Below are 24,370 nucleotides of genomic sequence, written 5' to 3'. Positions count from 1 at the left end.
ACCATTTATTTGCTTGTATTGTCTTATTCTAACATCTATTCTGCAATATACTGGATAATGTTCACTTCCCATAGGGTTTTCTATTATATTCCATTCACATCTATTTTCCAGTGAGGCAGACACTAGTGTCAGATCTAGGTTTGACATCTTTCCAGTTTTTTATATCTATTCTTGTGCCATTTCCATCATTCAAACATATTAATGTGTGGTCTTCCAGAAATTCTTCTACTATTTCACCATTTGTGTCAGTGTTTTCACTACCCCATAATGTGTTGTGCAAGTTAAAATCTCCACACCATATTTCTGATCCATTAAATAAATTGATGTCCTCCAAAATATCCATCAATATAGATTTTACATATTGCAAATTGTTAGACTTCCTTCTTCCCTATATATTTCCACAGCAATACATTCCAGTTCTTTTGGCATACGTTTGTTCTCTATAAGCTAAATTCTGCTTAATAACACCACCTCCTCTACCATGTTCCCTATCTTATTTAAGAACATTATATCGTTTAATTAAAAAATCATATTTTGGTTGCAACCATGTTTCCTGTAGACATATTATATATGTTTATTAATTTCATCACTTACGTACTTCTTCAATTCTTGTCCATTAGCATAAATACTCCTGATGTTTCATTGTAAAATGCTTATTATAATTTATCCACTCAGAGATGCTTCTTCATTTCTTGACTGCATTAGTAGTTTATGAATGCTTTCCTCCGATACATCCTTAATGTTTATAAATTCTGCTGCTGACTCTACTATAGTCTTTAATCTGTCAGAACATTTCTTTTGGTTACTAGTAATATTGATTATCTTCACCATAAATGGCAGGAATTTTTCCTTTTCCACTAACATTATCTTGTCTGACATTAAACATTCATGTGAACATTTTGTTGATTCTTTGATGTTCTCTTTTACTGGATCTGTATATAGTTTTCTTGGTATTTCGTCTGCTATGTTACTTTGTTCTTTATCTCTCCTTTTTTTGCACTCTTTCACAGCGTCTGTGTACGTGGTTTTATTATCTATCTTATATCTCTGAATTTACTTTCACAGCCTCTGTAGTTACAGCATTTCCTAGTCATTGCATTACATTGTTTATATTCATGCTCTTCCTCGCATCTCTGTTTTCCTCTGCAGACTGCTGCTACATGTCCTATCTTTTGACATCTGTAGCATCTGACAGGAGGCGGATTATATTCTCTTACTTGACAACTCATCATGCCCAGTATAACCCGATTGGGAATTGTATAACGGAAATGTATCATTACACTGTAACTGTCCTGTTTTTTGTTGTCTCTATTTGATACTAGCCATTTGACATCTTGTACGATTCCACCTTTTAAGTTTGCTTTAATTTCTTGATTTGTTACTGACGTTGGAACCTCTGAGATTATGCCTCTGTTTCTGTGTTGAATTCTAGCATAGTGTAATAACTGATGCCAAAAACCAAGTGATTAACTATATCCATTTCCAAGCTAAGAAAAAAAAAAGGCACAGATTAGGTCGACACTTATAAAGAAGAAGAGACTTTATAAAGAGACTTAAAAAGAGTGTGACTTATAGTTCGGAAAATACGGTATATCTTCCTCGTCTTCTTCTGCCCACTCTTTTACCATCCGAACTATTATCCATGTTTGTTTGTTTGTTTGTTTGTTTGTTTGTTTAAAGTAATAGTTCCAATTTATATTTTATTTGAATCTTTCTTAATTATAGAAGTTCGACTTGCTGTTTTCGTAAATGCCGCCTTTCCACCTCCGACATGGGAGGGACTTGAAAAAATAATGGTCACATGACCGCAAGTGTGTCTCGTTGCCTAGATACAGGGGGTGTCTCACACATTACCCCGTTCTCCACTAGATCATTAAACCATTACTCTGCTTCAGAAGCATGTGTCCAAAATCAGTTTCATGAGGTGCCTAGGTTACTGGGCCTGAGTGAGAACGATTGCTCAACGGAACCATGAGCGAACACTGGCCGAGGCACGAGCATAAGAAAACGGCAACGGGAAGTGTTCGTCCTGGAATGTGTTCCGTGTAGGCACAGCCAAAAGATGGAGTGTGTGAATAAAGCGGGTCAGCTCATGAGTCTGGCGGCTCTACAGCAGCATGACCCCTACATAGTGAAGCTGCTGGACGTCGCCGGACAGGTCGCGCTCTACACCTTCAACTCCAAAGTGAACGAATGGGTGAGACTTCAGAACGCGACGCCACACGAGCGCGCGCACGTTAGCTCCGTTTCTCCTTTCTTGTGTTTACCATCATATCACTTCACCAGCAACATACGGGGAATTATGAGAGCGTGTGTATTAACAGTCGAGATCAGCATGATTAAAGGCGACCTCGTCATCCGATGATAAACTAATAAACTAATCTGAGATACCAGCTTTTATCTGTCAGTAAAATCACTATATAACTCAAAGTTATCATTTAGTGATCTGAACAGTTTTATATGAACTCTTGTTTGAAAACTAACACCTCCCTCTCACTTCAGGAGAAGACTGAGATTGAGGGCACATTATTTGTTTATGCCAGGTGAGTCATGACTGACTGAAACTGTCCTTATATTATTAATAACACACTGATCTGTGATGTGATGATGACTGTTTTCTGCAGGTCAGCATCTCCTCATCACGGCTTCACAATCATGAACCGTCTCAGTACAGAGAACCTAGTGGAGCCGATCAATAAAGAGCTGGACCTCCAGCTGCAGGACCCTTTCCTCCTCTACAGGAATAACAGCTGTGAGTAAAGACACTGATGGACTGCCTTCTGTTGTCATCACTGACTCTTATACAGTGTGCTGTATCATATTCCATACGCATATTAATCTGAACTATACCGAAAGATCTGTTAAGTGTTTTAGTATAATTGTAAAGGCATTGTAAAGGCTTTTTGTGGTCACATTTTTACATATTTTAATCAAATAAATACAAGAGTAGCTTTCACATCAGTGGTATTTTAAGATGAACACTTGCTGGACTGAAGCAACGTAGATTTATTCATTTTTTAGAAATATCATGAAGATTAAATCCTCTATCATCTGTTCATCTCTCTCATTGTATTGCACTGCCTCATATGTTTTAAAACTATAGAGTTTTGATCATAAAACTAAGCTTTTAATAAAATAAACTAAACATCATATTGCATGTTTATGCTCACTTTGACCCTCTGAATAAACTAACGAAAGCGCTCCGTTTCCTCAATATTTCATACTATTTGAGTCAGAAAAGCCTGATGTATCAAACATGACACTAAACAAAGAGCACACGTTGTACTCTTATTTTAGCTGTGTTTTATATTTTGTCTAAAGGTTCAGTAAACTGTTCGTCAAGCTTTATAGGGCTGAAATGTTTCTTAATAACTTACTATAAATGAAACCGTATTTCTGAATATGGTAACAGCATGTCACTGTCAGTCTGGTTGGATGTGAAATAATGGAGATATAGTAGATGCAACTTAATCTGCATAAGCACATAAAGCGATATATAGCGGATTCAAGCTGCTTGATTGTGTGTGTCTTTCCGGTTTCTGGTTGTTTATCCGTCTGATATCTTGCTGTACGTCTCTGTAACTGTGCACGTGTTGACAGCCGCTCTGTACCTGTGTGTGACGGTGTGTGTCTCTGTGTGTCAGTGGGCATCTACAGTATCTGGTTCTACGACCAGGCCGACTGCCAGAGGATCGCACAGCTCATGCTGCAGTGAGTACCTGACATTAACACTCCGCTGCCGTCTGGTGACTGCTTGAATGGAACAGTTGATTCTTCTGTGTGCGTGTGTGTGTGTGTGTGTGTGTGTGTGTGTGTGTGTGTGTGTGTGTGTGTGTGTGTGTGTGTGTGTGTGTAGGATAGTCAAGCAGGAGGCGTCGCGAGCGTCTCCCCACACAGGTCCGAGCGGCAGGACCAATGGCTGTGTTCAGAGCAGACCCACAGATATCCTGGAGCTGCTCAGCAAGGCTAAAGACGAGTATCAAAGAGTAAGACCCCCTCACGTCTCATTCCCTGCTGTTTCTGTTCTGCACCTGGACCTGGTTATCCACTTTAAGCTCCATCATCACGGGCTTCATCAACATGTTCCCACTACACACAAGTAGCTTCAACAACACATTCAATCACAATATCAGTATTGGTGATACAACGCTAACTTCAGAATGTTGCTATTGTTTTTCACAAATACATGCATTTGGTATTATTACATATTTAGTCTCATGGGAATGTGTATTTAATCACTGAGTTTAAGTTTGGATGCACATGTAAATTTACAAGCATCATTTTTATACAAAAATATGTAAATATTCTGACCATGCAACTGAGTTTAGAATACAACCCTTGATTATGTTTTATAAATATAACTCCTGTTATTATCAAATAAAAAAAACAGCATAAATATATCAAATAATTAAATCAAAGATGCTTGTTTGTGTGTTTAAACCGCACAGTAAATCTCTTATTTACACTGTGTTAAAATTTGAGTATAGACTACTCTAATAATATTTAATCCTAACAGGAATAATAAAGATAGAAGTATCAGTAAGTTTCATAAATTTTGGTAATCCTTCTGCAGGCTTATATTTCAAATCAGATGTTGAATTTTAACTTAGAAATGTTTGAGTAATAATAATTAACCAAAGAGTTCATGTTTAATGCTTTGTCCTTATTGTAATTTTTTATTTTTTTAAAGAGGTGCAAGTGGAAATTCAGTGTGATGAGATACTGTGTGTGTGTGTGTGTGTGTGTGTGTGTGTGTGTGTGTGTGTGTGTGTGTGTCTTGGGTCAGTCGGTTGAGAGAGATGTTCAGGTGAGCTCTGAATCTGCGCCGTCACACGAGAAGAGAGAGGACTTCACAGCAGCTCAACACGAGAAGGTGCCGCCAAACACACTTCTACAAGATGTGGAAAAACTGTTTTTGCTCTTCTATTATATAGATTTTGTGTTAATTTAAAAAGGACGAAATGCCAAGGTACAGTAATATTAAAATGTGATCTGGTTTAAAGCAGTGTGCATTGTCTCCCTAGCTGAGTTTACATCATTGATTCTGTTGATTTTGCTTCTCCTGCTGTGAAGCTGCTTTGACACCATCTGTGTTGTATGAATCGCTGTAGAAAGGTGACTTGTCTGCTCCAGTTAGTGTATCCTGAAGGACCCTATATGTTAGTCAGCCAATGAAAGAACTGTAAGGATATAAGGCTTAATCTTTGAAAATACACATTTAGTATCTTTCCTACCATCAGAAAGGGAGCTCTGTGATGTCACTGTGTGTATTATTTTTCATGCATCTGTTTGTGTTCCCTCTCTACAGTCAGGTCGCTCAGTAGTGAAGCAGATCACAGTGGAAGAGCTGTTTGGCAGCTCTTTACCCAAAGAAGCGTCCCAGTCCACAAGCTCCTCTGTGGGAGAGAGCATGTGTGCACCTGTGTCTCACTCGGTGGAGCCTCTCCTCGCCCCTCGGCTGTCCACTGACCCAGGCCCGGCGCTGGTCTCTCTGTTTCAGGGTGGCACCCGAGACCCAAGACCAGCTGCTTCAGATACGGAGGAGACTGGGATCGGTCGTGGTTCGGCTGGTCCTCTTCCTCCCACAGAGGGTCATGGGATGCCTGGGTTCATGCCCGGCCCGCTGGTCACCCCACAGAGCTTCAGAGAATCTGCCTGTAAAGTTTCAGGGCCTTTTATAGGAAAAGCTGAATTTTCGGCACAGGTGAATACACCAAGGAATATTTTCATGTTTTTTTTTTTTTTTAATGCATGTGCAGAAATGATTGTTAAAATGACACACTGTTTCCTGCAGTACATCTCTACTCTTTATGCAGCTCAAAATATGTTCTGATTCATACAGATGTACTTGACTACGTCAGACTTCGTACTTCTGCACAATTTCAGTTCGCTTCTGCACTCAGTCTGAGATTGAGAACTATCTCCCAGTTTTCCTCTGGCTCCAGCCGGCCAATCAACGAACAGGGGGCGGGCCGAGAGCCGAATGTAAGATCATAGTTTAGATTAGGGAAATCGAAATTGGACACGGAGACACGGGATGCTATTCGCTCTGTTGTGGAGAATATTCCCGCAAGCTGCCAACTGAAGCGCCCCCCCCCCCCACGAGAAAGAAAACGCTTGTCAATTATGCCCTTCCAGACTCCAGATAGTTTTTTTTTTACTATGTTTTGTTAATTTTGACATACGTTAGTGAAAAACACAGAAAACATTTAACACACAGCTCAGAAGTGTATCTTGTCTCTCTTTGCCAGAGTAAAGAGGCGCATGCGTTTACACAGTCCTCGACTCTGGTCAAACCCATTCCAGGAAGTGCACTTCTGAGAGCATCTCCAGCTTTGATGTATTGACTGCTGCACGTACACTGACATGGCCATTATGACTGATCTCTCTCTCTGTCATGTGAAGGCGGGGCCAGCTGTTCAGGGGGAGGAGTCTTCACTGTTACTGTCTCCTAGTGTGTTCCAGCATTCAGTGATCAACACAGCCGAGCCACTGAAGATCTCGGCCCCCCCGATGCCTCCCACAGCAGACCTGCCCTCTTCTCTGTACAGTCGCAGCCAGCTTAAAGATACACTCATACATCTCATAAAGGTACAGACTTGCACCTGCATTTTCACAAACCTACACTGAATCATTTTTGTCTTCAATTGTATGCCTATATTTTTTTGCAGAATGACGCCCATTTCCTCAGTGCAATCCATGAGGCTTACATACAGAGCCTCTCTAAAGGCCTCAACAATGTCAAGTAACAGTCACAAACTAAAAGCGTGATGCTACATCCACGTTCTTTGACACTACTGGACGACCCGCTGATGTCACTGCTCTCTTGCTGAGCTTTCCCTCTTGAATCCTAATTTATGTCCCTCTGCCAATCTAATTTTTTCAGTCATTTTCTCTCTATGACTCCCAGCACAATTATATACAATTATTTTAAGGGACTTGTGCAATATGAAGCATTGTCTCTTTGGAGAATTGCTTTTCATTTATGGTCCTGCCTTAGATGTATGGATAGTGGTATTTTACTGTTAAATCAGTATTGTGTGCTGCATTGGGATTCTTTGAGATCCCAGCAAAGATGGATTTTTTGAGTAGGATGTGCACTTTTTTTTTTTCCTCTTTGCTTACAAACTTGGTTGTTTAATTTGGCCATATTATTATGAAGGTTAGTAGAGTTAAAACAAAAGTTTTCTCTATACATGTGCAGGCAGTAGACTCTATGAGCATCAGCATACAGTTATGCTGCCATTTATTGCTTTTTAAAATTGCAGACAGATTAAATTATGAAAGTTTATTTAAAGTGAGACGCATCAAATACACCTTTCAGTGTTCCTGAATTAAAGTGTCTTGCATATCAGCTAGCTTGAGACGTCATTCTGATAGCTGACCTCTGTATCAACAGCAGATGTGTAGTCCGTAGACAAGAAGATCATTTAACTTAACCCACATTTAAATGCAATTAAGTTGCATTTAATTTCATCATTGAAAGTTTTTTTTTTTTTTTTGTGGTGTTTGTTTTACCAGAATCTTATTTTTTTTTAAAGTTTACACAGCTTTTATGTACTTAATGATTGTTTACACATATAGTTTTAATCTCATATAACTTTTTTTTGTAACAGTTTGCTTTTATCATGGAGAATTGTAAAACCTCCCCAGAATTAAAGTTGTCATTCAGCGCTGTGGCAGCTGCAAGGCTGCGTACTCCTATCACGCAAAACTAACTTCTCTCAAATGCATCAGGATTCTCTATTACAACGATTTGTCTTGAGTTCATGTGCAAATAGGTTGCCATGATTTTGATCGTTGTTTACATTGTATTATGGTGAAACTTCCACAACCAGATCTGCTTATACATTTTAGTGCTCTAAAAATCATGTAACATTTTTTTGTCGCCGGAATTCTGATTCTATAAAGTAATAAAATATTTGTGAAGACAGAATAAAAACCAAACAGAGTTTTGTCTTTGCTTTAATTTTCTGCAGAAAGGAAGCAAAGAGATGAACAAACAGGTTCACAGTAGTTTATAAAGACAACCGTTATATTTCAAGGTGACCGAAATCCCTTGGGGCCTCAGCCTTCGCCTTCATCACGCCATGTCATATCTGATACATATTGCTAACGTTCATAAAAACATATAAAGACACACCTGGTGAATTCACACTAGCTGAGTGACCGCTTAAGAGTTAGACCAGGGGTTCCAAAGGACCACAACAGTATAACAACAATAATATTATTTTATAGTAATTTACTTACATTTTAACATTAATATTAACTAATTAGTTGGGTAGGCAACATGCTGGAGTACAAAACCCTATGTTGGAGTTGCATTTTTAATTCCACTTTATAATTTTTTTCTTATTTATTGGTAAAATATGAATGAATCCTTAAAAAATTATTTGATTTCTGGAAATCATCTTGCCGCGACTCCTGGTGGTTTCGCGATCCCCTGGGGTTCCAGACACCGACTTTGGGAACCCCTGCTCTAGACTACACAATACCTTGATCATTGAATACTTATTGATTACTGTTTAATGATTACGTTCAAAAGATTTAAATGTCAAAAAGAGGTATTTGAGTGAGATCAATTTAATGCAAATTAAACCTTTCCATAAACGTTTCAATCCATTTTCCAGATTGCAACATTTTTCGAGTTTCTGTGATTTACTAATGTTGAGAGCTGTGTAGTGTTTGTGATATACTGATGTAATTAAAAGCATTCCGTTACCAGATAAAACAATAATATCATAGTTTCAGTGCTGTCACTTTGAGGGCTTATGGTAGTCACCCCTCAAATATACAGGTGCTTCTCAATAAATTAAAATATTGAGGAAAAGTTCATTTATTTCAGTAATTCAACTCAAATTGTGTATTAAATCCAATGAGCACAGAACGAAGTATTTAAAGTATTTGTTTCTTTTAAGATGATTTTGGCTCACATTTAACAAAATCCCCCAATTCGCTATCTCAACAAATATGGTGACATGCCAATCAGCTAATCAACTCAAAACACTTTTTTTTCAAGGTTTCCTGAGCCTTCAAAATGATTTCTCAGTTTGGTTCACTAGGCTACACAATCATGGGGCAGACTGCTGATCTGACAGTTGTCCAGAAGACAATCAGTAACATCCTTCACAATGAGGGTAAGACACAAACATTCATTGACAAAGAAGCTGGCTGTTCACAGAGTGCTGTATCCAAGCATGTTAACAGAAAGTTGAGTGGGAGGAAAAAGTGTGGAGAAAAAGATACACAACCAACCGAGAGAACCACAGCCTTATGAGGATTGTCAAGCAAAATCGATTCAAGAATTTGAGTGAACTTCACAAGGAATGGACTGAGGCTGGGGTCAAGGCATCAAGAGCACCACACACAGACGTGTCAAGAGATTTACTGAACCATAGACGACGTCAGAGGCATCTTACCTGGGCTAAGGAGAAGAACAGGACTGTTGCCCAGTGGTCCAAAATCCTCTTTTCAGAAGAGAACAAGTTTTGTATTTCATTTGGAAACCAAGGTCCTGGAGTCTGGAGGACTCATATGCCAAGTTCCTTGAAGTCCAGTGTTAAGTTTCCAGAGTCTGTGATGATTTGGGGTGCAATGTCATCTGCTGGTGTTGGTCCATTGTGTTTTTTGAAAACCAAAGCCACTACACCCGTTTACCAAGAAATCTTGGAGCACTACATGCTTCCTTCTGCTGACTAGCTTTTTGTAGATGCGGATTTTCCAGCAGGATTTGACACCTGCCCACACTGCCAAAAGCTGTTGGTTAAATGACCACCTCAGCAGTCCCACAAACTGATCACAAATTGAGGCAGTAATTAAAGCAAAAGGAGTCCCTACCAAGTATTGAGTACATGAACAGTAAATGAACATATTTTCCAGAAGGCCAAAAATTCACTAAAAAAGTTTTTATTGGTCTTATGTATTCTAATTTATTAAGGTTTTTGTTATGTGAGCACAAATCATCACAATTAAAGGTACAGTTTGTAAGATATTTGCAGTAAAATATCCAAAAACCACTAGGCTAGTGTTATATATTTTGTCTATGATTACTAACAATATCTGTAATGTTTTCAACTACTTGTAAATTATGAGAAAAAATTCCCATTCTAAACAGTGACACGGGGAAGTGCAGTCACCTGTCAATGACGTTAGTTACCCTTTGTGACCTCCTTTACTGATGTAGAAACCACATGACAACAGTCTCCTGGACAAATGCGGAAGTAGTGTCTAGCGTCCAGCAAACCACTAGCTTGCTTCAAGCAGTTCCATATTTACTTCTTGCACTTTATGGTGGACAAACCAAGAAGAGTTTGGGAAAAGAGGAGAGAAAGCGTGAGGATCAATATCGGTATTGCATTTTCTAGGTGGAGATAGCTTCGCGACAAACTTCAACTAGAATGAGATGCCGATCTCGCTTGTGTTTTAGTCGACAGGTGAGTTGTTTTGATTCGTATCTTTACAGAAATTGTATGCTATTATAAAGACCAACAAGATTAGTATTATGGGGTATACACGCCAAAGGTGGGGCAGCGCATCTGATCCATAGTCTGATCACGTCTTTGCATTTACTTTGTATGTAATCTACTCAAATCTTTGAACTCACGTTTGCTATGTATGTCCATTTATTGTGTTTGAATGTACACGAGTGTATGTATTTGTTGAATAAGTGGTAATCATTTTCATATCATCTGACTAAACAGTAATCAATTAATTAGATAATTTACTGTCAAACTATATTTGCTGTATTGTTGGGTAGAAGAAAACAAATCCCATCATTCCACGCTACTTCTTAGCGTCATCAAACCACGCTATTGTTATCGTTTTGGTAGTGTGCCCTCTATTGGCAGGTCCTACAACCTGTACATTTAAAAGAACAAAATACTTTTTTTGAGAGCACCTGTACTCACTGGCTCCAAAACCAATCTCTACCGGCCAGACTCTGGCTCCAAACCAATCTCTACCACCTAGACTCTGGCTACAAATGAATCTCTACCGCCAAGGCTCTGGCTCCAAATGAATCTCTACCGCCAAGACTCTGGCTCCAAACGAATCTCTACTGCCTAGACTCTGGCTCCAAACGAATCTCTACCACCCAGACTCTGGCTCCAAACCAATCTCTACTGCCCAGACTCTGGCTCCAAACCAACCTCTACCGCCCAGACTCTGGCTCCAAACGAATCTCTACTGCCCAGACTCTGGCTCCAAACCAACCTCTACCGCCCAGACTCTGGCTCCAAACCAACCTCTACCGCGCAAATCTCTACCGCCCAGACTCTGGCTCCAAATGAATCTCTACCGCCCAGACTCTGGCTCCAAACCAATCTCTACCGCTCAGACTCTGGCTCCAAACCAACATCTACCGCCCCGGACTCTGGCTCCAAACCAACATCCCAAACCAATTTCTACCGCCCAGACTCTGGCTCCAAACCAACATCTACCGCCCCGGACTCTGGCTCCAAACCAACCTCTACCGCCCAGACTCTGGCTCCAAACCAACCTCTACCGCCCAGACTCTGGCTCCAAACCAATCTCTACCGCCCAGACTCTGGCTCCAAACCAATCTCTACCGCTCAGACTCTGGCTCCAAACCAATCTCTACCGCCCAGACTCTGGCTCCAAACCAATCTCTACCGCTCAGACTCTGGCTCCAAACCAATCTCTACCGCCCAGACTCTGGCTCCAAACCAATCTCTACCGCTCAGACTCTGGCTCCAAACCAATCTCTACCGCCCAGACTCTGGCTCCAAACCAACCTCTACCGCCCAGACTCTGGCTCCAAACCAATCTCTACCGCTCAGACTCTGGCTCCAAACCAATCTCTACCACCCAGACTCTGGCTCCAAACCAATCTCTACCACGCAGAATCTGGCTCCAAACCAACCTCTACCGCCCAAACTCTGGCTCCAAACGAATCTCTACCGCCCAGACTCTGGCTCCAAACCAACCTCTACCGCCCAGACTCTGGCTCCAAACGAATCTCTACCACCCAGACTCTGACTCCAAACCAACCCCTACCGCCCAGACTCTGGCTCCAAACCAACCTCTACCACCCAGACTCTGACTCCAAACCAACCCCTACCGCCCAGACTCTGGCTCCAAACCAACCTCTACCGCCCAGACTCTGGCTCCAAACCAACCTCTACAGCGCAGATCTCTACCACCCAGACTCTGGCTCCAAACCAATCTCTACCACGCAGAATCTGGCTCCAAACCAATCTCTACCGCTCAGACTCTGGCTCCAAACCAATCTCTACCACCCAGACTCTGGCTCCAAACCAATCTCTACCACCCAGACTCTGGCTCCAAACCAATCTCTACCACGCAGAATCTGGCTCCAAACCAACCTCTACCGCCCAAACTCTGGCTCCAAACGAATCTCTACCGCCCAGACTCTGGCTCCAAACCAACCTCTACCGCCCAGACTCTGGCTCCAAACGAATCTCTACCACCCAGACTCTGACTCCAAACCAACCCCTACCGCCCAGACTCTGGCTCCAAACCAACCTCTACCACCCAGACTCTGACTCCAAACCAACCCCTACCGCCCAGACTGTGGCTCCAAACCAACCTCTACCGCCCAGACTCTGGCTCCAAACCAACCTCTACAGCGCAGATCTCTACCACCCAGACTCTGGCTCCAAACCAATCTCTACCACGCAGAATCTGGCTCCAAACCAACCTCTACCGCCCAAACTCTGGCTCCAAACGAATCTCTACCGCCCAGACTCTGGCTCCAAACCAACCTCTACCGCCCAGACTCTGGCTCCAAACGAATCTCTACCACCCAGACTCTGACTCCAAACCAACCCCTACCGCCCAGACTCTGGCTCCAAACCAACCTCTACCACCCAGACTCTGACTCCAAACCAACCCCTACCGCCCAGACTCTGGCTCCAAACCAACCTCTACCGCCCAGACTCTGGCTCCAAACCAACCTCTACAGTGCAGATCTCTACCACCCAGACTCTGGCTCCAAACCAATCTCTACCACGCAGAATCTGGCTCCAAACCAACCTCTACCGCCCAAACTCTGGCTCCAAACGAATCTCTACCGCCCAGACTCTGGCTCCAAACCAACCTCTACCGCCCAGACTCTGGCTCCAAACGAATCTCTACCACCCAGACTCTGACTCCAAACCAACCCCTACCGCCCAGACTCTGGCTCCAAACCAACCTCTACCACCCAGACTCTGACTCCAAACCAACCCCTACCGCCCAGACTCTGGCTCCAAACCAACCTCTACCGCCCAGACTCTGGCTCCAAACCAACCTCTACAGCGCAGATCTCTACCGCCCAAACTCTGGCTCCAAACCAACCTCTACCACCCAGACTCTGACTCCAAACCAACCCCTACCGCCCAGACTCTGGCTCCAAACCAATCTCTACCGCCCAGACTCTGGCTCCAAACCAATCTCTACCGCTCAGACTCTGGCTCCAAACCAATCTCTACCACGCAGAATCTGGCTCCAAACCAACCTCTACCGCCCAGACTCTGGCTCCAAACGAATCTCTACCACCCAGACTCTGACTCCAAACCAACCCCTACCGCCCAGACTCTGGCTCCAAACCAACCTCTACCACCCAGACTCTGACTCCAAACCAACCCCTACCACCCAGACTCTGGCTCCAAACCAACCTCTACCGCCCAGACTCTGGCTCCAAACCAACCTCTACAGCGCAGATCTCTACCACCCAGACTCTGGCTCCAAACGAATCTCTACCGCCCAGACTCTGGCTCCAAACCAACCTCTACCGCCCAGACTCTGGCTCCAAACGAATCTCTACCACCCAGACTCTGACTCCAAACCAACCCCTACCGCCCAGACTCCGGCTCCAAACCAACCTCTACCACCCAGACTCTGACTCCAAACCAACCCCTACCACCCAGACTCTGGCTCCAAACCAACCTCTACCGCCCAGACTCTGGCTCCAAACCAACCTCTACAGCGCAGATCTCTACCGCCCAGACTCTGACTCCAAACCAACCCCTACCACCCAGACTCTGGCTCCAAACCAACCTCTACCGCCCAGACTCTGGCTCCAAACCAACCTCTACAGCGCAGATCTCTACCGCCCAGACTCTGACTCCAAACCAACCCCTACCGCCCAGACTCTGGCTCCAAACCAATCTCTACCGCCCAGACTCTGGCTCCAAACCAATCTCTACCGCTCAGACTCTGGCTCCAAACCAATCTCTACCGCTCAGACTCTGGCTCCAAACCAATCTCTACCGCCCAGACTCTGGCTCCAAACCAATCTCTACTGCTCAGACTCTGGCTCCAAACCAATCTCTACCGCCCAGACTCTGGCTCCAAACCAATCTCTACCGCTCAGACTCTGGCTCCAAACCAATCTCTACCGCCCAGACTCTGGCTCCAAACCAACCTCTACCGCCCAGACTCTGGCTCCAAACCAATCTCTACCGCTCAGACTCTGGCTCCAAACCAATCTCTACCACCCAGACTCTGGCTCCAAACCAATCTCTACCACGCAGAATCTGGCTCCAAACCAACCTCTACCGCCCAAACTCTGGCTCCAAACGAATCTCTACCGCCCAGACTCTGGCTAGAAACCAACCTCTACCGCCCAGACTCTGGCTCCAAACGAATCTCTACCACCCAGACTCTGACTCCAAACCAACCCCTACCGCCCAGACTCTGGCTCCAAACCAACCTCTACCACCCAGACTCTGACTCCAAACCAACCCCTACCGCCCAGACTCTGGCTCCAAACCAACCTCTACCGCCCAGACTCTGGCTCCAAACCAACCTCTACAGCGCAGATCTCTACCGCCCAAACTCTGGCTCCAAACAAATCTCTACTGCCCAGACTCTGGCTCCAAACCAACCTCTACCGCCCAGACTCTGGCTCCAAACGAATCTCTACCGCCCAGACTCTGGCTCCAAACGAATCTCTACCGCCCAGACTCTGGCTCCAAACCAACATCTACCGCCCAGACTCTGGCTCCAAACGAATCTCTAAAGCCCAGACTCTGGCTCCAAACCAATCTCTACCACCCAGACTCTGGCTCCAAACGAATCTCTACCACGCAGAATCTGGCTCCAAACCAACCTCTACCGCCCAAACTCTGGCTCCAAACGAATCTCTACCGCCCAGACTCTGGCTAGAAACCAACCTCTACCGCCCAGACTCTGGCTCCAAACGAATCTCTACCACCCAGACTCTGACTCCAAACCAACCCCTACCGCCCAGACTCTGGCTCCAAACCAACCTCTACCACCCAGACTCTGACTCCAAACCAACCCCTACCGCCCAGACTCTGGCTCCAAACCAACCTCTACCGCCCAGACTCTGGCTCCAAACCAACCTCTACAGCGCAGATCTCTACCGCCCAAACTCTGGCTCCAAACAAATCTCTACTGCCCAGACTCTGGCTCCAAACCAACCTCTACCGCCCAGACTCTGGCTCCAAACGAATCTCTACCGCCCAGACTCTGGCTCCAAACGAATCTCTACCGCCCAGACTCTGGCTCCAAACCAACATCTACCGCCCAGACTCTGGCTCCAAACGAATCTCTAAAGCCCAGACTCTGGCTCCAAACCAATCTCTACCACCCAGACTCTGGCTCCAAACGAATCTCTACCACGCAGAATCTGGCTCCAAACCAACCTCTACCGCCCAAACTCTGGCTCCAAACGAATCTCTACCGCCCAGACTCTGGCTAGAAACCAACCTCTACCGCCCAGACTCTGGCTCCAAACGAATCTCTACCACCCAGACTCTGACTCCAAACCAACCCCTACCGCCCAGACTCTGGCTCCAAACCAACCTCTACCACCCAGACTCTGACTCCAAACCAACCCCTACCGCCCAGACTCTGGCTCCAAACCAACCTCTACCGCCCAGACTCTGGCTCCAAACCAACCTCTACAGCGCAGATCTCTACCACCCAAACTCTGGCTCCAAACGAATCTCTACTGCTCAGACTCTGGCTCCAAACCAACCTCTACCGCCCAGACTCTGGCTCCAAACGAATCTCTACCGCCCAGACTCTGGCTCCAAACGAATCTCTACTGCCCAGACTCTGGCTCCAAACCAACCTCTACCGCCCAGACTCTGGCTCCAAACGAATCTCTACCGCCCAGACTCTGGCTCCAAACCAACCTCTACCGCCCAGACTCTGGCTCCAAACCAATCTCTACAGCGCAGACTCTGGCTCCAAACCAATCTCTACAGTGCAGACTCTGGCTCCAAACCAATCTCTATCGCCCAGACTCTGACTCCAAACCAATTTCTATCACCCAGACTCTGGCTACAATGAATCTATACTGAAGACACGCCCTCTCTCAAGCGCTGACGCCAATGCCCTGTGAATCTAGTGTTATACCGGGTTGATTATTGTGATGGCGCTCCACGCACTAAACAGATGGTGGCGGAAATGTACCTAATCTGGTTTGCAGACGCCATATAAAAATTAGAAGGAGAATAAAAAAAGCATCTGTTGAAAGAGTTGTGACGATTGCAAAAAATGTTTTCGGCTGTTTACCCAACAAAACACTTTTCAGTATCCCACGGCTGCCCTGGATACGGTCCCGCTGGCTTCAGTTTTTGCATTTTGAAGAGGAAGGGTTAACGGTAAACTCACGGCTGTGTTCGAGGCACTTCACGCCCGACAGTTTCCAGAATTTAACCCAACACGAAATGGGGTTCACCAAAGTATTGTACCTGAAGAATACCGCTGTTCCGTCGGTGTACATGGTTGGTGCATCACAGAGTATGAAGGTGAGTATGGCTAGATGCTTATTTTAATAATGCATACCACACGTGTTTTAGCCTTTACTGATGGGACATCTGTGGCGTCTGTTCGACAGCCTCTGACACGGGACGTGGGCTGCCAGTATACCGCTCAGACTCCAAAAAAGAGCATCTCGGTTCAAGCCTCATTTCCAATCCCTAAACCAAAGCGACGCAGTAAAGGTGACATCTAGGTCGTTGATAGCTTAGGTTTAGCGCACATTACACATTTTGTTTTACATTTACTAGTGTGAGTAATATTATGATTGCCTAATCAGATGTTGTATATAATTTTTGTAAGCAACTTCCTTGATCAGAATCAACAATGTATTTTTGTTAGTAAGCAGTGAATCTCTATTCCTCTCCACATGGCAGACTGTTGTCTCGCTGCTGAAGCTGCTTCTGGAGAAGGCCTTCTTCAAGCCTGGACCGTTCCAGGAACATCTAAGTGAAGGTCCCAGGCCACCTGTGTGATGATAATTAGTAGTTGTGTTGCGGAGCTAATATCTGTATCTGTAACAATCACAGAATTACTTGTGTCTGTATTCTGATAAAACCGGAAGTATGTGGGACTTGAACCGGAGGTTTGTACAGTTACTTGTGAAGACCATTATGTCTATGGTTTTTCAGCCTTCTTCTTAGTTATTATTGAACAAATTCCCCATGTGTAATAATTATTTTTAATGCTTATAAAATTTACACTGAACCAAAATTATAAACGCAACATTTTTGTTTTTGCCTCATTTTTCATGAGCTGAACTCAAAGAGCTAAGATTTTTTCTATGTAGACAAATGGCCTATTTCTCAAATATTGTTCACAAATCTGTCTAAATCTGTGCAAGAAAACAACAAGATGCAAGAATTTCAGGAAAGACTCCAGCACTGCTTGTGATAAGGAGATTTTAATTATTTTAACAATACCGAGACTATATCCTCAGGGTATTTAAAAGGCACATCTCCATATTGGTTTGCGCATTCACAAATTAGAAACAGCTCACAACACACACACACACACACACACACACTAAAACCAATAAAGAAAAATATATGCCCAGAGCACCTCCCAGTGGCCACCGTGTAAAATGAATAAAAACAAGACCAAACAGACCATTTTGAAGGCTGAGGAAACATTTGCAGGTGTTTTGAGCTGATAAGATGATTGGCATTTCACCATATTCTAATTTGTTGAGATAAATGGTTGATAAATGGTTTGTTAAATATTAGACAAAATCATCACAATTATAAGAACCAAAGACTTAAACTACTTCAGTCTGTGTGCACTGAATTTATTTAATACACGAATTTCACAATTTGAGTTTAATTGAATTACTGAAATTAACTTTCCCACGACATTATAATTGACTGAGAAGCACCTTTGTATGTGTATGTTCTTCCAGGGAGTCCTGAGCAAGATGAATAAACAAAGTTTAACATAAATGTAAAAAAGTAAAACATTCAACACACGAGAAACTTATATACGAACAAGCAAAACCGTAATCATTAAAAACTAATTATTTAAAACAGCAACAAGGTTCATTCATTGCACACTTTAATATATATATATATATATATATATATATTTTTTTTGTGTGTGTGTGTGTGTGTGTGTATTCAAAGAAGGAATCGGGAGAAAAGCTCATTACCACTTAAACTGTTGGCCCAGTTTGACAGATTTATATTGGGGTATATACGGTATTATCACATCACTGAAATTTAGTTCGGTCATAATACAGTATAACAGGTTTAATAACTTCTGTCTTATAACAAAAATAAATAAGCGAGTTAAATGAATAAAACAATCTCCTTATTTCATGCATTTTCACTATTTTTCTGTAACTGACTACAAGCTGAAAAAAAAATCTAAATAAAAATTTGATTAAATCTTTTAATATTGATAAAGAAGGTAACATGGTAACATCGACAAAAATGGTAAATGTGGTCTTGTAATAATTGCACACAAAAAAAAAAAAAAGAAACATAATTAAGCGGTCAATTATATGTATTCATAAAGTCAAAAGGTAGTGGTCTAAGTTTAAATGTTAGAATAAATACATTTTAAGACATTTTGCCATACCAAAAGTGGACGTTTCTGCAGAATGACCCCTCTGCAAACCAAACTGTAACTTTAATGAAAGGGTTTTTTTTTTCTTTCTTCACTAATACAAATATTTTATCATTAGCTATAGCTCCACACTGGAGAGCGCTTTATGACAGAAAATATAGTTGTAATTCTAGCTGAAAGCAACGCTGGGTCATGTTTAATGCTGTAAAGCTGTAAATATTAACATAATCATCCAAACGCCGTTCACTCATGAGCTGCAACAATTAAACGTGTGTGAAATCATACTAGTGTGACAGAATAACAACTACACCTACATGATATGAGCTAGAATGAACACTGAACAGTCACACTACAGTAATAAAACACGTGACTGTGTACAGAGCTGAACAATTAATTCGCTTCAGTCCTAAACAAGCAAATATTAAATCACAACAAAGCGTAATACTAGAAGCCGAGTCAAATTTATGTATGTTATGAATTCCATCAGAAATTTAAATTTAAATTTAATTAAAAAAATTTAATTCTCGCCAATCATCATAAGTGACCGGTTTGTGAGGGCAATGCCCGGATGACGGAGGTCTCTCTCAGCTGCTCCAGCTCCTGACGGAAGCTCTCGTGCTCCGCCTCCAGCCACTGCTTCTGCTCCAGCACAAAAACTCGTATCCCATGATTCACTACGGTTAGACGGCGTGGATACAGGACGTCATATATGTATCATACGTCTCTATTGTTATTATTATTTTCTCAGTTCAGATGGGCTTCATTGACATTCATTTTTCGAAAACGTTTGTTCCCAAATCAAAATATTTTTCAAAATCTTTGAATCGTATAATGAACATGAACTGGTATTAAGATTGATATAATTATTTTTGTATCGTTTGTATAGATCATGTCCAACTATTTCGTTCACTTCTCTCTTTCTCGTAGGAGTCGGTGTCCATCAAACTCTTTCTATGAGGTTTTTGTTCAACTGTTGTAATATATTATTTTATCAAATATACACAATCTTAAATCTACCCCAGAGTCATCCTTGTGTCTTCCCCCTGTATTTAAAAATGTGGTTAATCTAGTAATTGAAAAGACTATACCATGATTCCTTGGCTTGTTTATTTTACTTGACGAGTTATTATATTATGATACTTAGACTCAATACTTACTCAACACTGCTAGGAACCAGGTTTAATTGCAATAAAGAAAGTAGTATTTGGGCGAAATAAACCTTTAAAACCTCTTAAGGCTAGGGTCCTGGAGATGCGTTCCTGGGACTGTGGTTCTCCGACACGGGAGGTGGCGCTGTCACAAAAAACTAGGGTCCCAGAAATGCGGTCCTACAAGTGCGGTCCTGCAAGTCTCCGGTAATGCAGACAGATAATATTGCTAAGAGTAGCCTACATTTAAAGTTTGGTTCTAGCACCACCTACAGACAAAGCTGTGCATGACTTTCTGAATCCATCTCTTTTCAGGCATGCATCATCACTCATTAAAAAGAGAGAGAAACAACAAAATCATCTCAAACTGCTTTTATTACATCTTAAATAACAGTACATTTTAATATAGTTTCTATCTTGCATCCAGCTTTCTGTTGTACACTGACTTTAAAATTAAATACAAAAGATGGAGAAGGGTGGAGTGGGAACGCAGAGCTGTAAGTTATTCAAGGAGAGAAGAAGAGAGGGAAGAAGAGAAGCTCATTTAGTTCATTTTTTCTTAGTTTTTTCTTGCCAGCTCCAGGCCTAACGCACAACGAACAGCACGTTTAGTCGTTTGTACAGAATGTTGCAGAGAAATAACAGAATGGAAGAAATGCCACTACAGCTAAAAGAGTGCTTTTCTTGATACATGTCAAGAGAACAGAAGAAGTTCTGCCATTCAGATGCTGCCTCGTTTTTTTATTTATTTTTTATTAAAGAACAAAAACCTGTTTATTACAAAATGTCTCTAGCACTGTCTTAATATCTGAAATTTTCCTTTTGCTACAGAAAGAGAGAGATTTCTTTGTTCTAGTTATTTGAGTGTGTGTGTTTGTACAGGGTCAGTGTGTGTGTGTGTGTGTGTGTGTGTGTGGGACAGAACAACTCACCATTCGTTGTTGTGGTCAACATGTTTGCTTCTCTTAAGTGCATAGCTTTGAAGGTTAAACTAAACTGTTTATGCACAGAGTAGCATAAGAAAAAATTAAAATAAATACTGTGATGATCTATTAAACAGGTTATTAAAAAGAAAAAAGAAAGGAAAGAAAGAAAAACATCATGGACTTGGGTCCATATGCACCTCTTTTAAGCATTTCTACAGCATGCGATTCTACGAGTTTCCCACTCGGGGCGACAACCAAAAGAAGATTTTCTGAATATATTTTTTTTAACTTAAAAAGTTTTCCATATCATTATTTTCAAACATTGATTTATACCACGTCATCCACAGAGTAGTAACTGTTTTCCGAGCACAGAACGGGCACCTCTGTTGAAACCCAAAAAACCCTCCTTCAACATCCTCCACATCACAGAGAAGAAACATATCAAATCAAATCTTTCAAATGATTGGTTAATCGTCACTCAATTACATTTCCCAAAAAAAAGCATGAGGAGAAGTATGGTTAAACTGAGATGTTTGGTCTCTGAAGATCAAGCATTCGTCATGAACAGCACGTGCTGGGTTAGTAATGTATTGGCAAAACTATAACTTGTGCAAACAAACATTTGCAACTAGACAGAAAAACAAACAAATATTAATAAATCAACTTTCCTGGGACTAAATATACAGGCCTGATAGCAGCTAGTGGAGCCCTGACCGAATCCTTTACGGTTTACTGAAGCGCTGGGACGAACGTCCTGCTTGTTTCTAATTCTTAACTATTAATTTGATCCCAAAATATTTCAAAACTAGGAGATAAAAGCAGGCCTGTGATCCTGGCTGGGGGAGAGGTCCAAGAAAGGCCCTAGTTTCTTTTAGAAAAACCTCCTGTTTTCACAGTAAAGTTAGCAGAATGACAGAAGCAGTGGAATGAGGGTCTCGTGTTCTCGGTACAGTATCAGGAAATGGTCCCAGAAGGATGCACAAATGTCAACCTCTATCCACTTACCAACTACAATCTAGCCGAGTGTAACAGTTGTGCTCTTATTTGTTTGTTTGTTGTTTCCAAAGAAGACGTGTTTGCTCTTTTGTCGTGTATAGATCTTGGGGTCAGTTCTGTTGTGTTTGAGAAGGAGAGAGGGGGATAAAATCAAACATTTTCATTTTGGAATGGTCTTCCTGTCAACCTCAAGAGTCCGGATGCGATCTGGGAAGAGAGAAAGGGGAAAAAGAAAAGGTGAAAACATGTCAGTGACCCCAGAGTGCCTTTCATGATCTGTTTTTAACAGCAGGTGGCAGCAGAGATCAGCCGGTCAGTCTTCTCAGTCTTCTTCTCTTGATCTGCATCCAGGAGGACTGACTACGCTACAGCGCCACTCTGGTCAAACCGCGTTACTGCAGGCTCTTACATTAGCTCCTACAGTAATGTCGTCTAATCGCTTCAGCTCTAATGTACAGTGCTTCATTTGGGACGCAGCTCGTCTCAGAAGCCCTGAATATCAGCCGATGTCAGGAATGGTGGAACAAATCAATGCACTGCTGTTAAATGAGTATCAGTTTACCTTACAGCTTTAATTCCAGATCTTCAGGAAACTATCCCAGGAGCCTGTAGCCACAGCCATCCCGTCGTCAGTCACACCCAAGCAGCTGACGCGGTTATCGTGACCCGCCAAGACCCCTGCAGACACACAAACACACACACAACAGCCTTAGCTACAGGTAAACACCTACAGGAACGAAGTTCAGTAAACACACAAATATCTGTGTGCTTATACATTTAACACCACACTGAAATAAACACATTAATTACAATCAGCACAACAAAATGTAGAGCTAAAATAACTGGAAGTGCATGACACCATGCCTCTGATGTTAAATATAAGGTGGATGGGACTAGTAACAACCCTGACCAAATCTAGACTGATTAGTTTGATCACACCAAAGCACTGGCTACATCTTGATCAGGTTTAAGATGAGGTCCCCATGCACCCACATCCCTGTCCTCTTTCTCACTGACCTGCGCGGTCGGCTTTCAGAGCGTCCCACACGTTGCAGTTGAAGTCGTCGTAGCCGGCGAGCAGCAGGCGTCCGCTCTTGGAGAAGGCCACGGAGGTGATGCCACAGATGATGTTATCGTGAGAGTAGACCATCAGCTCCTGATCGGCGCGCAGGTCAAACAGCCTGCAGGTGGCGTCGTCCGAGCCCGTGGCGAACGCGTTTCCATTGGGGAAGAACTGAGACCAGAGAGCGAGGTTACCAACTCATACAAGCACGTGTGTGTGTGTGTGTGTGTGTGTGTGTGCGGGAGCCGCTTACACCGATGGCGTTGATGTCGGACTCGTGGCCGGTGAAGGTTTGCCTGCACATGCCTTCTCTGACGTCCCACAGCTTGGCCGAGGCGTCACAGGCGCCCGACACGAACAGACGAGTGTCCGGGGCCAGAGACAGGGACATGACATCACCGGTGTGACCTGCGAACGTGGTGGTCTGCTGCCCGGTCTCGATATCCCACAGAGCACTGGAACAAACACAAACAGAGTAATGTCAACTGTGTGAACTTAGAGTGAAAGGAGCCACTGTATTATAACCACAGTACTGCTTCATTTAAAAACGACACACAAACTTTCACACAAAAAGAGTTTAAACCTAGCGGTTGTGTGTGTGTGTGTGTGTGTGTGTTATCAGCGAGTGGTCCGCTCCGAGGCTGTACTAAACTCACCAGCTGGTGTCTCCGGAGCTGGTGACGATCTGGTTATCGTCCAGGAAGCGGCAGCAGGACAGATAACCTGAGTGAAGACAGCAGGAAGAAGAGCGTAACTCACTCCAGGTTCACTTCTGTACAGACACAAACGCTGAAGTGTGGCGCAAGCGCTCACCTGTGTGTCCGGCCAGCTCACGGCTGACGCGCACGTTCCCCTCGCGGGTCTTCAGGTTGTAGATGGAGCAGATGTTATCCAGGCCTCCACAGGCCACATAGTTTCCAGACGGGGCATAGGCGCAGGTCATGACCCACGAGGAGCGCAGCGGGATAGCGTGCACCTACACATCAACATTCATCAATGACACATGTGCTACTGATGCTGAATCTGTATTAACCTGAAGCGTATACCGCTGACAGAGCAAAAGATTTCGAAGAGTATAAAAACAGGTTTGCTGGCTCTACTTGTATCATTGCACAATAGTCAGATAATGAGATCAGATTTCACGTGTTATACAGCTGTCATCAATGCAATGCAACACCTGCCCTTAACTACATACTAAATGTAAAACCTGATCGTACGGTGTTTCTGCTCTAAACTGAGTGATTGACAGCTGCAGTGATCATACAGGAGCTAGCAGTACCTAACTGTATGTGGCTTCCATGTTTACCTTGTTTGTAGTATAGCTGTCCCAGATAATTAGTTTTCCATCCTGGGAAGCACTAACAAGAAGCCTGAAGACACAGAGAGAGGGGGGAAATACAGAGACTGAGAACAATGAG

General features: G+C 43.1%; 2 protein-coding genes across 7 annotated transcripts in view; one reads left to right on the top strand and one right to left on the bottom strand.

Moving 5' to 3' along the window:
• The first annotated feature begins 1,870 nt into the window (after positions 1-1,870).
• On the top strand, positions 1,871-7,947 carry LOC128019184 (mRNA-decapping enzyme 1A-like). Of its 4 annotated transcripts, none has more exons than XM_052605276.1 (10): positions 1,873-2,197; positions 2,503-2,543; positions 2,625-2,752; positions 3,645-3,711; positions 3,857-3,986; positions 4,787-4,873; positions 5,309-5,704; positions 6,252-6,306; positions 6,407-6,591; positions 6,672-7,947. In XM_052605276.1, exons 1-10 carry the CDS (start codon positions 2,063-2,065, stop codon positions 6,747-6,749), a joined length of 1,302 nt encoding a protein of 433 aa, XP_052461236.1. In that variant the 5' UTR covers positions 1,873-2,062; the 3' UTR covers positions 6,750-7,947. The 4 variants fall into 4 exon arrangements, with proteins under 4 accessions (XP_052461238.1, XP_052461236.1, XP_052461237.1 ...); XM_052605279.1 differs by lacking the exon at positions 1,873-2,197 and adding an exon at positions 2,278-2,403; XM_052605278.1 differs by lacking the exon at positions 4,787-4,873 and having other exon boundaries at positions 1,871-2,197.
• A 12,377-nt stretch (positions 7,948-20,324) lies between these two features.
• The window catches only part of LOC128019189 (guanine nucleotide-binding protein G(I)/G(S)/G(T) subunit beta-1), a 30,729-nt gene continuing 26,683 nt past the window's right edge, over positions 20,325-24,370 (bottom strand). For all 3 annotated transcript variants that reach the window (XM_052605283.1, XM_052605284.1, XM_052605285.1), the window contains exons 5-11: positions 24,259-24,322; positions 23,766-23,928; positions 23,609-23,675; positions 23,206-23,407; positions 22,907-23,123; positions 22,452-22,567; positions 20,325-22,096 (exon numbers count right to left, since the gene is read on the bottom strand). In XM_052605283.1, the coding sequence (XP_052461243.1) occupies positions 22,461-22,567; positions 22,907-23,123; positions 23,206-23,407; positions 23,609-23,675; positions 23,766-23,928; positions 24,259-24,322 (820 nt within the window). In that variant the 3' untranslated portion in view covers positions 20,325-22,096; positions 22,452-22,460. The remainder of the gene's footprint in view (positions 22,097-22,451; positions 22,568-22,906; positions 23,124-23,205; positions 23,408-23,608; positions 23,676-23,765; positions 23,929-24,258; positions 24,323-24,370) is intronic.

This window comes from Carassius gibelio, chromosome A8 (assembly GCF_023724105.1).
Source record: "Carassius gibelio isolate Cgi1373 ecotype wild population from Czech Republic chromosome A8, carGib1.2-hapl.c, whole genome shotgun sequence".
NCBI lineage: Eukaryota > Metazoa > Chordata > Actinopteri > Cypriniformes > Cyprinidae > Carassius > Carassius gibelio.
The sequence above is the reverse complement of the archived record's forward strand: the minus strand, read 5'-3'. Positions and strand labels throughout refer to the sequence as shown.